This window comes from Rhinatrema bivittatum, chromosome 11, assembly GCF_901001135.1.
Source record: "Rhinatrema bivittatum chromosome 11, aRhiBiv1.1, whole genome shotgun sequence".
Classification (NCBI taxonomy): domain Eukaryota; kingdom Metazoa; phylum Chordata; class Amphibia; order Gymnophiona; family Rhinatrematidae; genus Rhinatrema; species Rhinatrema bivittatum.
The window spans coordinates 20319915-20332192 of record NC_042625.1 but is presented as its reverse complement, the minus strand read 5'-3'; the positions used below and the strand labels follow the sequence as shown (position 1 = coordinate 20332192).

The following is a 12278-nucleotide window of genomic DNA, read 5'->3' as shown; positions in this document are numbered from 1 at the left end:
GTAGATAAGAGTTTCTGATACCTGACTTTGTTATAGAATGGTGACCCTCTCACAGTTAATCTTATCTTTCCATGAGACATTGTAGCAGTGGGAGGCTGGTTATTCTTAAATCGCAAACAGTTGTGTTTCTTAAAAATACTTAGAAAGCTTTACTCTAAATAAGGTAATGTAAGCCATATGGACATAAACTGAATTGGGTATTTTGTATGTTCATCTGCTTAAACTGAAAGAGTACAAAAGGGAAATATGACAAAAACTGTCCTGGATGAGGAGCTAGGTCTTACATGTGGTCCTGTTCAGTGGCTGACAGCTAGGATGTACTCTTGCAGCTGGACTATTGCAAGGGGTAAGTAAGAGATGCAATTTGTCTTGGGTACCAAGCTACTGGGAGTGGTGCCATGCTGTGTGTTTGAGGCAGTTTACAAGCATGAAAACCTAGGGGGAAGGGGATGCCAAACCAATCCTTGCCTTGGATGTGTTTTGACCTGTGACTGCCCTGCTTGCAGTGTGGACAGGAATGACTGGATAGAATGGTTGGTCTTTTTATGCCATCATCTACTATGTTACTGTTTTCTGTTCATATCCAGATCAGTCTAGACAAGTTGGTTTTCATCCCTACCAACATATGGAGGCAGAGAACAAAAGCTTTGAGGCTCTGCTGCATATTTGAGAGTGCCACCTGCAGTCCCTCAGTATTTCTCTGTATCCAGCAGATGGTAGAGGTGCAATCCTGCAGTCTGTTTAAAAAAAAAAAAGAAAGAAAAGTGAAAGGAAAGAAGACAGAATTTGATGCAGTGCTCCCTGAGGTGTTAGGTACCTTTGTGGACCATCCCTCAGGTGCAGTCGAGCAAGTGGGGGTGGGGTGGGGGGGTTAACCCTGTCTGGGTTTAGCCTGCTTCTTCCTGAGGAACTAATAGCTAGGGGACAGGCTTCCTTGTTGCCTCCGAGGTCTCCTCCTTTATGCCGTCTTCCACCTGGCAGGGAAGTATTACTGTTTCTTTTTGTTTAATTATTTTGGAAAAAAATTAAATTGGGGCAGCTAGTCGGCAGAGATGCCTTTCTTCAGCGGGAGCTGTGAATGCTGAAAGGAGGGAGAGGTTGAGCTGCTGTGGCTGCCAGGGGATCCAGGGTGCTGACAGGCAGGTTGCCAAGGTTAGTTTTTCACCGCGCATTAATCAGGCCTCTGCAGTTCTGCTGCTAGAGGGAAGATCACATATGCGGCCTGTGTGCAATTGCCCAGGTGGGTTTTTCTGCTAGGCCGCCAATTCTCTCCTGCTGTTAAAAGCTCCAAAGCAGCGTATGACAGCTTGTAAGGCGTGCGGGTTGTAGCCATTTTCAGATGCTCAAAGGGCACCATACACAGAGCTGAGAGAACCAAGTTCAGATTCCAAGAAGGACAAGGGTGCCTGATTGGGGGACATAAATGCTTTGCCCCCTTTAGGAACTATAGTATATATGGCAGTGCCCAAAGTTTTGCTCTGTGACTCCGTCTGCTGGTAGGGATACACAACCCACTTCTCTGGACTGATCCTTGATACTACAGGAACGAAAATTAGCAGGAAAGAACCAATTTTCATGTATCGCTCCTTGGTGAGACCGCACCTTGAATACTGTGTACAATTCTGGTCGCCGCATCTCAAAAAAGATATAGTTGCAATGGAGAAGGTACAGAGAAGGGCAACCAAAATGATAAAAGGGATGGAACAGCTCCCCTATGAGGAAAGACTAAAGAGGTTAGGACTGTTCAGCTTGGAGAAGAGACGGCCGAGGGAGATGTGATAGAGGTGTTTAAAATCATGAGAGGTCTAGAACGGGTAAATGTGAATCGGTTATTTACTCTTTTGGATAATAGAAAGACTAGGGGGCACTCTATGAAGTTAGCATGTGGCACATTTAAAACTAATTGGAGAAAGTTCCTTTTCACTTAATGCACAATGAAACTCTGGAATTTGTTGCCAGGGGATGTGGTTAGTGCAGTTAATGTAGCTGGGTTTAAAAAAAAGATTGGATAAGTTCTTGGAGAAGTCCATTACCTGCTATTAATTAAGTTGACTTAGAAAATAGCCACTGCTATTACTGGCATCAATAGCATGGATAGACTTAGTTTTTGGGTACTTGCCAGGTTCTTATGGCCTGGATTGGCCACTGTTGGAAACAGGATGCTGTGCTTGATGGACCCTTGGTCTGACGCAGTATGGCATGTTCTTATGTTCTTATATGTTCTTAGGCCAAGGCAGGACCAGAACATAGACTTCTTCTGCGCCATACTCTCTTCTGTGACTGAAGAATCGCGGTGCCTTGGCATTCCTCCGGGTTTCCATCAGGACCAGATGAGGTTTTCCCCACTTGCGTGAGATAAGAGTTATCACTTCCTCTGATAATTCCCACTCTCCCGGATCCAGCTGCTGATGGCTGAGGAAATCTGCTTGTATGTTGTTGGATCCTGCTATATGCGACACCGCTATCAAGGCTAGATGCTGCTCCACCCATGACATTAGCATTTCCGCTTCCAGAGCAACCGCTGAGCTCTTGGTTTTCCCCTGGCAGTTGATATAGGCCACCTACTTCGTGTTGTCCGAGAGGACTCGGACTGCGCAGTTGTGCAGAAGGGGGAGAAATTCCAGGAGTGCCAACCATACCGCTCCTGTCTCTAGGCGATTGATGGACCAGGATGCTTTCTCCGGTTACCACTGACCCTGCATAGACTGGGACTGGCACACCGTTTCCCATCCAGACAGGCTGGAATCAGTAGTTACCACAATCCACCAAGGCACCTCGAGATGCACACCGCGGGCCAAATGGTCCCGACAAAGCCACCACAACAGACTGGATCTGGCAGGCTCCGAAAGCGACAGGGAAAGGTGAAACTGCTCCGACTTCGGATCCCACCGGGAAAGTAGGGCTTTCTGAAGTGGCCGCATGTGCGCAAATGCCCACGGAACCAATTCCAAGCTGGAGGCTATGGATCTGAGGACCTGCAAGGAGTCCCAGACCCTGGATATCTGGATCTCAAATAGCCTCTGAACTTGCGACTACAATTTGGAAATTCGCTTTTCCATGAGGAAAACCTTCCCCAGATGGGTATTGAAGCATGCGCCCCAATATTTCAGGACCAGTGTGGGAAAGAGCTGGCTCTTGTTCAGATTCACCACCCAGCCCAAGGACCAGAGGCGGTGTAATACCAGGTCCACTGCCTGAAGGCAAAGCGCTTCCAACTTTGCATGAATGAGCCAGTCGTCCAAATATGGGTGAATGAGGAAGCCTTGTTTTCCTGAGCACAGCAACCACCACCACCATGACTTTGGTGAATGACCTTGGGGCCATGGCTAGACCAAAGGGCAGAGTGCAAAACTGAAAATGCTCCCCCAGGATCATGAACTTCAGATATTTCTGATGGTCTGCCCTTTTCCCGATGTGCAAATACGCCTCTGTTAAATCCAGGATGCCATAAATTCTCCGCCTTGGACAGCTGCTATGACTGATCACAGAGTTTCCATCCTGAATCAGGGAACCTTGAGCGCGACGTTCACCTTCTGCAAATTGAGGATGGGACGAAAGGTTCCTTCCATTTTTTGGTTCCACAAAATAAATGGAATAACTGAGCTTCCCCCACTCCTGCAGGGGTATGGGGACAATGGCACCCAACATCCTTAGCCTTTGGATAGTTTGGTGGACAACAACTTTCTTCGCCGGAGATGCAAAGGGAGAGACCATGAAAAGTCTAAATTCTAAACCATGAAAAGTCTAAATTCTATTACACTTAGAACCCACTGGTCTGATGTGATCTTGACCCATTCCCTGTTAAAAAAAAAAAAAAAAAAAAAAAAAGGGGGGTGGAGGTCGGTCAACCAAACTCAGATAGTTAGCACTGGGGAATGGGCCAGACTTTCCTCATTGTGAGAATTTCGGACCACAGGAACCTTGGCTCGAGCCATCAAGGCCTGTAATCTGGTTCCAAAAGAACTGGGACCAGGACTGGGACCTCCCCGACGTCTGCCTCTGACCAGCACCTGGAGCTCTACTCTGTCGGAAACGTCTCTGGTTCTGAAAATCAGGAGCAGGCCAGTGGAAATCCCTTGGGCCCTTTCGGCTTATCTTCCGGCAACTTATGCACCTTGTTCTCCCTCAAGTTGAGGGTGAGCTGTTCCAGGTCCTCGCCAAAAAGCAATTTGCCCTTAAAAGGAGGGCTTCCAACTGTGTCTAGGAAGAAACATCTGCTGACCAGTTGCACAGCCACAAGAGCCTTCTGGCGGAGACTGGGGTCACCATGGTTCTTGAGGAAGTGCGAATAAGGTCATATAGAGCATCTGCTGCTTCTAAATGCCCCGCTTGTTCCACTTCTTGGAATGATAAATCTTTGGCACTCTGTAATTGCTGCACCCATCTCAAGCTTGTGCAGAGCATAAAGTTACTGCATACCGCCACCCTAATACCCAGAGCTGACACCTCAAAGATCCTTTTGAGATACACTTCCAGCTTTCAGTCCTGCAGGTCCTTTAAGGCTGTCATGCCAGCCACTGGAATAGTGGTGCTCTTCATAACCTCGGAGACCAAAGCATCCACCTTCAGTACCTGGAGGAGTTCCAAAGTCTCCTCCAGAAGGGGATAGAGTTTGTTCATAGCCGTACTGACTTTCAGGTCAGTATCCAGAGTGTCCCACCCACTGACCACCAACTACTTCACTATTCTGTGAAAAGTCAATGTCGTGGTTGGACCTCTCAGAACTGCCATGACCGGATCCACAGTGTCTTGGTCTTGCTCTTCCTGTGGAACGGAAATTCCCAACTCCGCAAGCACATGAGGAATGAAGGGAGCTACTTTGAAAGGTATAAGACCTTTTGGCTCTCCGGGCTAAGTAGGCCTGGTGCATAAGTAATTTGAAATCCAGAGAAAAGGAGGGTAAATTCTGCCCATCACCCCTCAAGGGATCCAGCTTCTCATCTTCCTGCCCCTCCATATTCCCCCGGGGGTCTCCAGGGCTTGAATCTGCAGGAGACAGCATCGGCGGGAGATCTTCTCACCCAGCTGCACAATCCTCCCAGGCAAAGACAGTCTCCAAAATGGCTGCCGTTCCCGTGCTCAGCGGGAACAGGTCAGCTGCACTTCCCGAAACAGCTCACAGCTGCAGAGGACTGCGCTGCCATGAAACAGCGATTTGAGTCCCGCGAGGAGCCCTTCCCACCAGGGAGGCAATGGGAACACAGCTCAGTACAAGAGAGCCAAGTGCACAGCTCACCACAGACTGTGCAGCAGCTAGACTGCGGCAGGATCGTCGCGCCTGGAGTAGCACCAGGAATCGTGTGGTCGGTGCCAGACACCCAAGAGGCAGGAGGAACTCAGCTGCCAAAAGCTCTGCTCCCCACAAGCCTCCCGGAGAAGGAAAACTTGAAGAGCTGATGCGATGCAGCGACGAACAAGCGATGCAGGCCGGAGTTTGTCGTCTTCAGCACCATCGTCGAGAAGAGGGAGGGAGCCAGACCACTGGCTATCACCTCCAGCACCAAGACCCTGAGAAAAATTGGACTCCCCAACCCCTGCTCGTCCTAGCCTACCACCAGGAGGGATGGTCCCATAAGCACCTGCCAATCTCCTAGGAGGTACCTTGCTCCAAAAAATCTAAAAGTCAAAAATAATTATTTTTTTTTTTTTTTTTTTTATCAGCTACAGAACAGCAGATTTTGCACCACCTCCATCTGCTGGAGACCAAGAAATACTGAAGAGATGGAAGTGGCATACTGGGTTAAGAGGTGGTGCCTACAAAACTTTCTATGTCTCCATCTGCTGGAAGGACGGCAAAACCCAGGAGTCTGGACTGATCTGGGTATGTACAGGGAACTGACTTTGTTCCTGTTTTTAGATGGAATGACAAATAACCTCGTATCAGTTAAAATGTTCTACAATCTTATAGCTTAGCATCTTTATCTAGCTTATAGCATCTGTTTGTCTATACAAACAACTACAATATTGCAACACAAATGTCATGTTACCATGTTCTACGTGGTAGCAGTTATAAAGGTTGCTTATGAAAAATCAAAACTTAGGAGAACAGGAATAATGACGACTTGTGTGACATGTTAAAAAGTGTTTCATGAAGAATTACATGATGGCATCTTAGAGGAAGGACACACTTTTGAAGAGTTCCAATAATCCGATATCATCCTGATTCTATACCCAAAAATAGTTTGAGCTGTCTTGCGCTAAGATGTCTAGAAAGTCTCTTCCGGATATTTGAGCTGCAAAAAATGTACAATGGCAAAAATCTAAAGAGACTGAGGAGAAGTGGACAACACTGAAGGAAAATTTTGCCTTAGATGAGGACTGGCCAGTGCTGCAGACACCCCTAAATTAAACTCTGGAATTTGTTGCCAGAGGATGTGGTTAGTGCAGTTAGTATAGCTGTGTTTAAAAAAGGATTGGATAAGTTCTTGGAGGAGAAGTCCATTACCTGCTATTAAGTTCACTTAGAGAATAGCCACTGCCATTAGCAATGGTTACATGGAATAGACTTAGTTTTTGGGTACTTGCCAGGTTCTTATGGCCTGGATTGGCCACTGTTGGAAACAGGATGATGGGCTTGATGGACCCTTGGTCTGACCCAGTATGGCATGTTCTTATGTTCTTATGTAGATACCACGAAAATGCTGCAAGACGTGTTTGAGAAATTTTCAGACAAAATAACAGCAAGTATCAACTCTAAGTTGGGAATGGTGGTCGCTTGAAGTGTCTTCTTAAGTGCAGTGAGGACGGGGTGCAATGTATGTAAAGATTCAATGTGGTAGTGTCGCTATGTTTTGGAATTCTGATCTTTACTGGGTAGTATGTATCAATGCTAAGTTGTACGGTGTAATGCACTTTGTTCTGTGTGGCTTAAAATACACAGTTAAAAAAAAAAATGTTTTCATTGAGACTAAGGGCCTATGAGCACACGCATCAGCAAGGCTGGGCGAGGCAAGGCGCAGGAATGAAGACAATTGGAAACGCAGGGGCAACACTCACTACTAGTAGTAGAAGACCCGTTGCTGAGACGAGGAATTGTGGTGCCAAGAAAGCTTATAAAGGCATGGGGCTGGTAATTCATCCAAGTGCGCCATGTAGCTGTTCCCACCATGGGCTCCTTAATCGGCATACACCTAGAAGAAGGCCCAGGAGTAGCAGGAACCTGATGGGGCCTAGGTACCGCACTGGCGTGCTGAGCACACAGTGCGGCTCCAGTGGTTGGAAGTGGCGGCCCTGCCACAGGTGGCCTGGAGAGATGTCGGGGGTAAGTGACGTGGCGCGTGGGATCTTCCTGTGAGCCAAGCATCATGACATTGGCATTTTAAGCTATTGTGCTCACATGCAGTCTCTTCCCTAAATCTGTAACAAAGCTAAAATCCAAAAAATTCCCTTAACGCCCATGAGCAGGCTGCAGGTGGTGCAGTCGTATATATACCTAGAGGTACAATAAGCTTTTGTACTGTGTCTCCATCTGATAGTAGGGGAGAGAATTCCATTTGTCTGGACTGGTCTGGTAGGACTAAAGAAAATTATTTATTTATTTAACATTTTTATATACCGAGGTTCTAGTAACAATGTTACTAACCACTTCGGTTTACATATAACATTGAAATGACTTAACACGTGTGTCTTACAGAGAACAAGGAAAATGAGGAACTTGGAAATAATTGAATTAAATAACACATTATAAAATACATCATTTTAAATAACAGAAATCTTATAAACTAGAGATTAGGATCAATCATGTAACAAGTGGTTGAATATTGGCAGGAGGGAATTGAAATTAATTCTAGGATTATTAAAAAATTGTCCAGGAAGGGAGGGTGTAAGTAAAGTCCAGCTCAGGCGTAGGCTTGTGTGAAAAGCCAGGTTTTGAGTCTTTTTTTGAATGTGATGGGGCATTGTTCGAGCCTAAGGTCTGAAGGGAGAGAGTTCCATTGGTTAGGACCTGCTGTGGAGAAGGCTCTTTTGTTTGAAGATATTTTGAATGGAGGGGTTTTTAGAGAGCCTTTTTGTGCAGTTCTCAACGGACGGGAGGATGAATGTAGCTGCAATGGGATCCTGAGGTCGAGGTGTGAGGTTTTGTAGATAGATTTATGGATGGTTGAGAGGGTTTTGTAGAGGATTCTATATTTTATAGGGAGCCAATGGAGATTCTTTAAAATTGGAGTAATGTGGACCCTTTTTTTTGCTTTAGTTAGAATCCTAGCAGTGGCATTTTGGAGCATTTGTAGAGGTTTTAGGGAGATAGCTGGGAGCCCAAGTAAAAGAGAATTGCAGTAATCAATTTTTGAGAATATGATTGCTTGCAAAACTGATCTGAAATCATGGGGGTGAAGTAAGGGTCTGAGTCTTTTTAAGACTTGGAGTTTGAAGAAGCATTCTTTCACGGTGTTACTGATAAAGCTTTTGAAATTCAGTTGGTTATCCATGGTGACTCCTAGGTTTCTGACCCAGGGAGATAGAGAAGGTGGTGCTGGAGGATGAGTGTTGGAGAGCTGGTAGTTGCCATCTTGGGTGATTAGGAGGAATTCAGTTTTGTTGGCATTGAGAATTAAGCAGAGATCAGCAAGGAGATTGGATATGGAGAGGAGGCATGAATTCCAAAAATGAAGGGTTTCTTGCAGAGATTTGGTAATTGGAATGAGGATTTGGACATTATTATTATTATTATTATTATTATTAAATTAGCAGGTAAGGTCCAATTTTTCCATTCTTTAGCTAGTTGATTTTCAGATGCACTATATGTGGAGCACATTATTACAGACTGATGTAGCATTCAGGTCTTCCAAGTCTTAGAACAACTTCTTATAATTAAGAATGCTATCAAGTATGACCCCAATTCAAACAGAAGTTCAAGGCCTTAGCTCTGCATGATTGACTGGCCAGCTCTAGCTTTGCACATGGAAAGCACTGCATATTGTCTAATATTTCTGTTTTGGATTAATCTTTGAATATTTTCTCCTCTGGTCAGCGTGATCTTTAATGATGATCGTTAAATGCTTGAAAATGTAATTTTTTTTTGCTTACTAACATGAAGAATTATTTCACTGCATTCTTTTTTTTACAGTAAGTTTAAATTTAATTTTTCTACGTATTCTCTCTCCTCGTTAGGTATCTATGACATGTTTATTCTCACGAATAATGGGCTCTATTGCATAATGTACCTCCAGTTAGCAAAAATTCAAGAAGGTGGGTTGAAGTTTGTATATTTATCTAGCTGCATTGTTCAATGGTTTAAATATTGTGTGCATACACACGCACACTCACAAGGATAATTTCATCATTTATTTTATTTATTTATTTAGGTGTTTTTATATACCGGGATACGTTGGGAACATCATCTCGGTTCACAAATAACTAAAACTGCAACAGGCTTTACAGAGAACAATTTAAACAGTGGAAGTAAATAATGTAAACCATGAACGACATTTGAACAGTTAACACGATATGCTATATAGTTAACAGATTATAATGGGAAAGATAATTCAATGTAAGCAAGATTATATGGAATAGATGGCAGGGAGGAATTATGCAGGGGTTGGGTTGAGGCAAAAGAAACACAAATATTTAACTGTAAATTGGATTAAAGGTCTTGTAAGCAGCAAAATGCAGTTGTATTGACTCTGGATTCTTCTTCCATTCTTAAACCGCTAAGTTATCATTTAGATTTGGGATATCATCAGAACTTCTCAAGTGGCTGTAGCTGCAGTGTGCGCTTAATTCATCCCCACATATTGTGCTCTGTCTTATCTGACTGTTTTCCCTTTACTGGAACAGTAACTTGCTCAGGTTATTATAGAGTACTGGATGAGTGCTGTTTTAAGCTTTCATGCATGACTTATTGGATGTAACTGACTATCTTAGTTAGACTTAGGGCAGATAGTTAAACAAGTTTGGGTTTTATAAGCCCTGTAAGACAACTCATATGGGAAGGGAGTAGGGATGTTCTTTTGTTTGAAATGAAATGTCCTGGTGGGGGTTTTTTTGTTTCATTTTGAAAATTAAGTGAAAGGAAAAACTAATTATATTTTGTTAATTTTTCTTTCATTTCATTTTTCAAAGCCTTTGCCGAAAAAAACCCCCAAAACACTGGCACTCCCAAAAGTTAAAAATTAAAGCATCCCCCCTCCACCCCAGAGCCATCTTACCCCCATCCAAGGGTCTTAAGAAAGAAAGGAAGGAAGCCCCAGGTACTCCTGCCCGATCAGGTTGGAATTTATTAAAGGTACTGGATGGCCTTGTGGCAGAGAGATGGAGCCTCCTCTGTACAACACAATGGCATCGTCCGGCACTATTTTGAACAAGGATCCTCTGCGGAAAGAGAGTCTGGGGTTTGCTCTTGCCCCAAGTAGATTTCTTAAGGCCCACAGATGGAGTAAGATGGGTTCAGGGTGGGGAGAAAAGGGTGTAGGCAAGCCCAGGGTAGGAGGGCTTTCATTTTTTACATTTTTGAGGTGCTAGAGCTGGGGGGGTTGCAGCAGGGGAAGAAGGACCTCAGCCATTTCCTTCTTGTTTTTTTTTTTTTTTGTTTTTTTTGTTTTACTAGTTTTTGTTTTATTTTGTTTCAGATAAATGAAATAAACCTACAAACAAACTAAAATATAAGGGGTAGATTTTCAAAGGGTTGTATGCGCAACCCCTGAAAACCTGCCCCCTGCGCGTGCCGAGGCTTCGTAAAAGGGGCGGGAAGGGGGTGGTCCGGGGGTGTGGCGACAGTTCGGGGGCGGACTGGGGGGCGATCCCGAGTCCTCTGGCTCTCAGCGCCTGTGCCGGGGGATGGCGAGCTGGCACGCGCAAGTTACGCCTGCCTCGGGCAGGCATAACGTGTACAACAAAGGTAGGGGGGGATTTAGGTAGGGCTAGGGGGTGGGTTAGATAAGGGAAGGGAAGGTGGGGGGAGGCAGAAGGAATAGAGGCAGGCTGCTCGGCTCGGCGCGCACAGGATACACAATTGTGCACCCCCTTGTGCTCGCGCCGACCCTGGATTTTATAACATGCGCGTGGCAGCACGCGCACATGTTATAAAATCGGGCATAGATTTGTTCGTGCCAGGTTGCGAGAACAAATCTACGCCCGTGCATAAATTTAAAAATCTACCCCTAAGTGTACACTTCTAGAAAGCAGACTGAAACTGCCTGCAAGTCAGAATTAAATCTGTTAAATCTTAAACATTTATTTCCAAAACATGTGCCGATTTCTGATTTTAAGCTCATTGTATATACAGTAAATTTGCATGCTGTGCTGTATTTAGTTTACTGTAAATAAAATCTTTTGATTTCATACAGCAATTGAAAGGATGGACTTCACAGCAGCAAAAGAGGTAAACACATAAGTTCTCTGTGTTATTTATTGGCTTTCTTTCCCTAGTGTAGGTTTTTTTTATTTTTTTTTATGTAAAAGTAACTGGTCTGCATTACCAGTTTCTCCTGACACAAAGCTGTATGTAAAAGAATTTGCATTGTCAGTGTTTCACTGTTAAGCTCAACACAATATAGCTCGTTTATACCATTATTAGAATTCTATGCTAAAGAATCATGCTAAATATTATTTTGAACTTAATGCCTTATTTTCCAGTTGGGAGAACAGAAGAAGGTATCTTTTATTTCTACAAAGGATTACCATACGAACAAATGCTTAAATTTAGCAATTGGGGACTTGAAAAGTGACATCCATCTTATAATTGGGGTAAGCATGTTTAGTACCTGCAATTTAAATGAGAGATTGTCTTCTGTTTAGTGAGAAGCTTATAAAAATATGGACAATTGGAACAAATACCTTTTACATATGTTTTTATTTTACATACTAAGTACAATAACATGTTTTATATTTCAAAGAAATGTCATCTATGATAAATGCTTTTTGATATTATCCAAAGAGACTGAACAATCAATTCCTTCTGATGTAAATTCATGAAGGATATTATCCTATAACTTCTATAAGACCTAGAGCTTCCCTTTTAAAATCTGTGTTTTCCTAGCGTGTAGCCAGATGGACTCAGGACTAATGGGTATTGTGCTCTCCTGATAGCAGATGGGAGATGGAGTCAGATTTCAAAGCTGATGTCACCCTACATATACCTGTGCAGCAAGCTGAGCTGTTCAGTATTTCTCTGTCTCCATAGCAGATGTGGACACTATCCAAAAGAGAATAGTGTAACATTTACAACAAGAAAGAAGAAAGAAAATTTACCTCTTAAGAAGAGAGCCCCGATTCTCCTGCAGTGAAACCTAAGGGTCCCTTCCACAGTCGAGACTTTCCTGAGGTGATATCCCTCAGAG

General features: G+C 44.0%; 1 protein-coding gene across 3 annotated transcripts in view; it reads left to right on the top strand.

The window, feature by feature from the left end:
- Positions 1-12278, top strand: part of KNTC1 (kinetochore associated 1) — a 422937-nt gene that overhangs the window by 43903 nt on the left and 366756 nt on the right. For all 3 annotated transcript variants that reach the window (XM_029571458.1, XM_029571459.1, XM_029571460.1), the window contains exons 6-8: positions 9112-9189; positions 11286-11320; positions 11575-11685. In XM_029571458.1, the coding sequence (XP_029427318.1) occupies positions 9112-9189; positions 11286-11320; positions 11575-11685 (224 nt within the window). The remainder of the gene's footprint in view (positions 1-9111; positions 9190-11285; positions 11321-11574; positions 11686-12278) is intronic.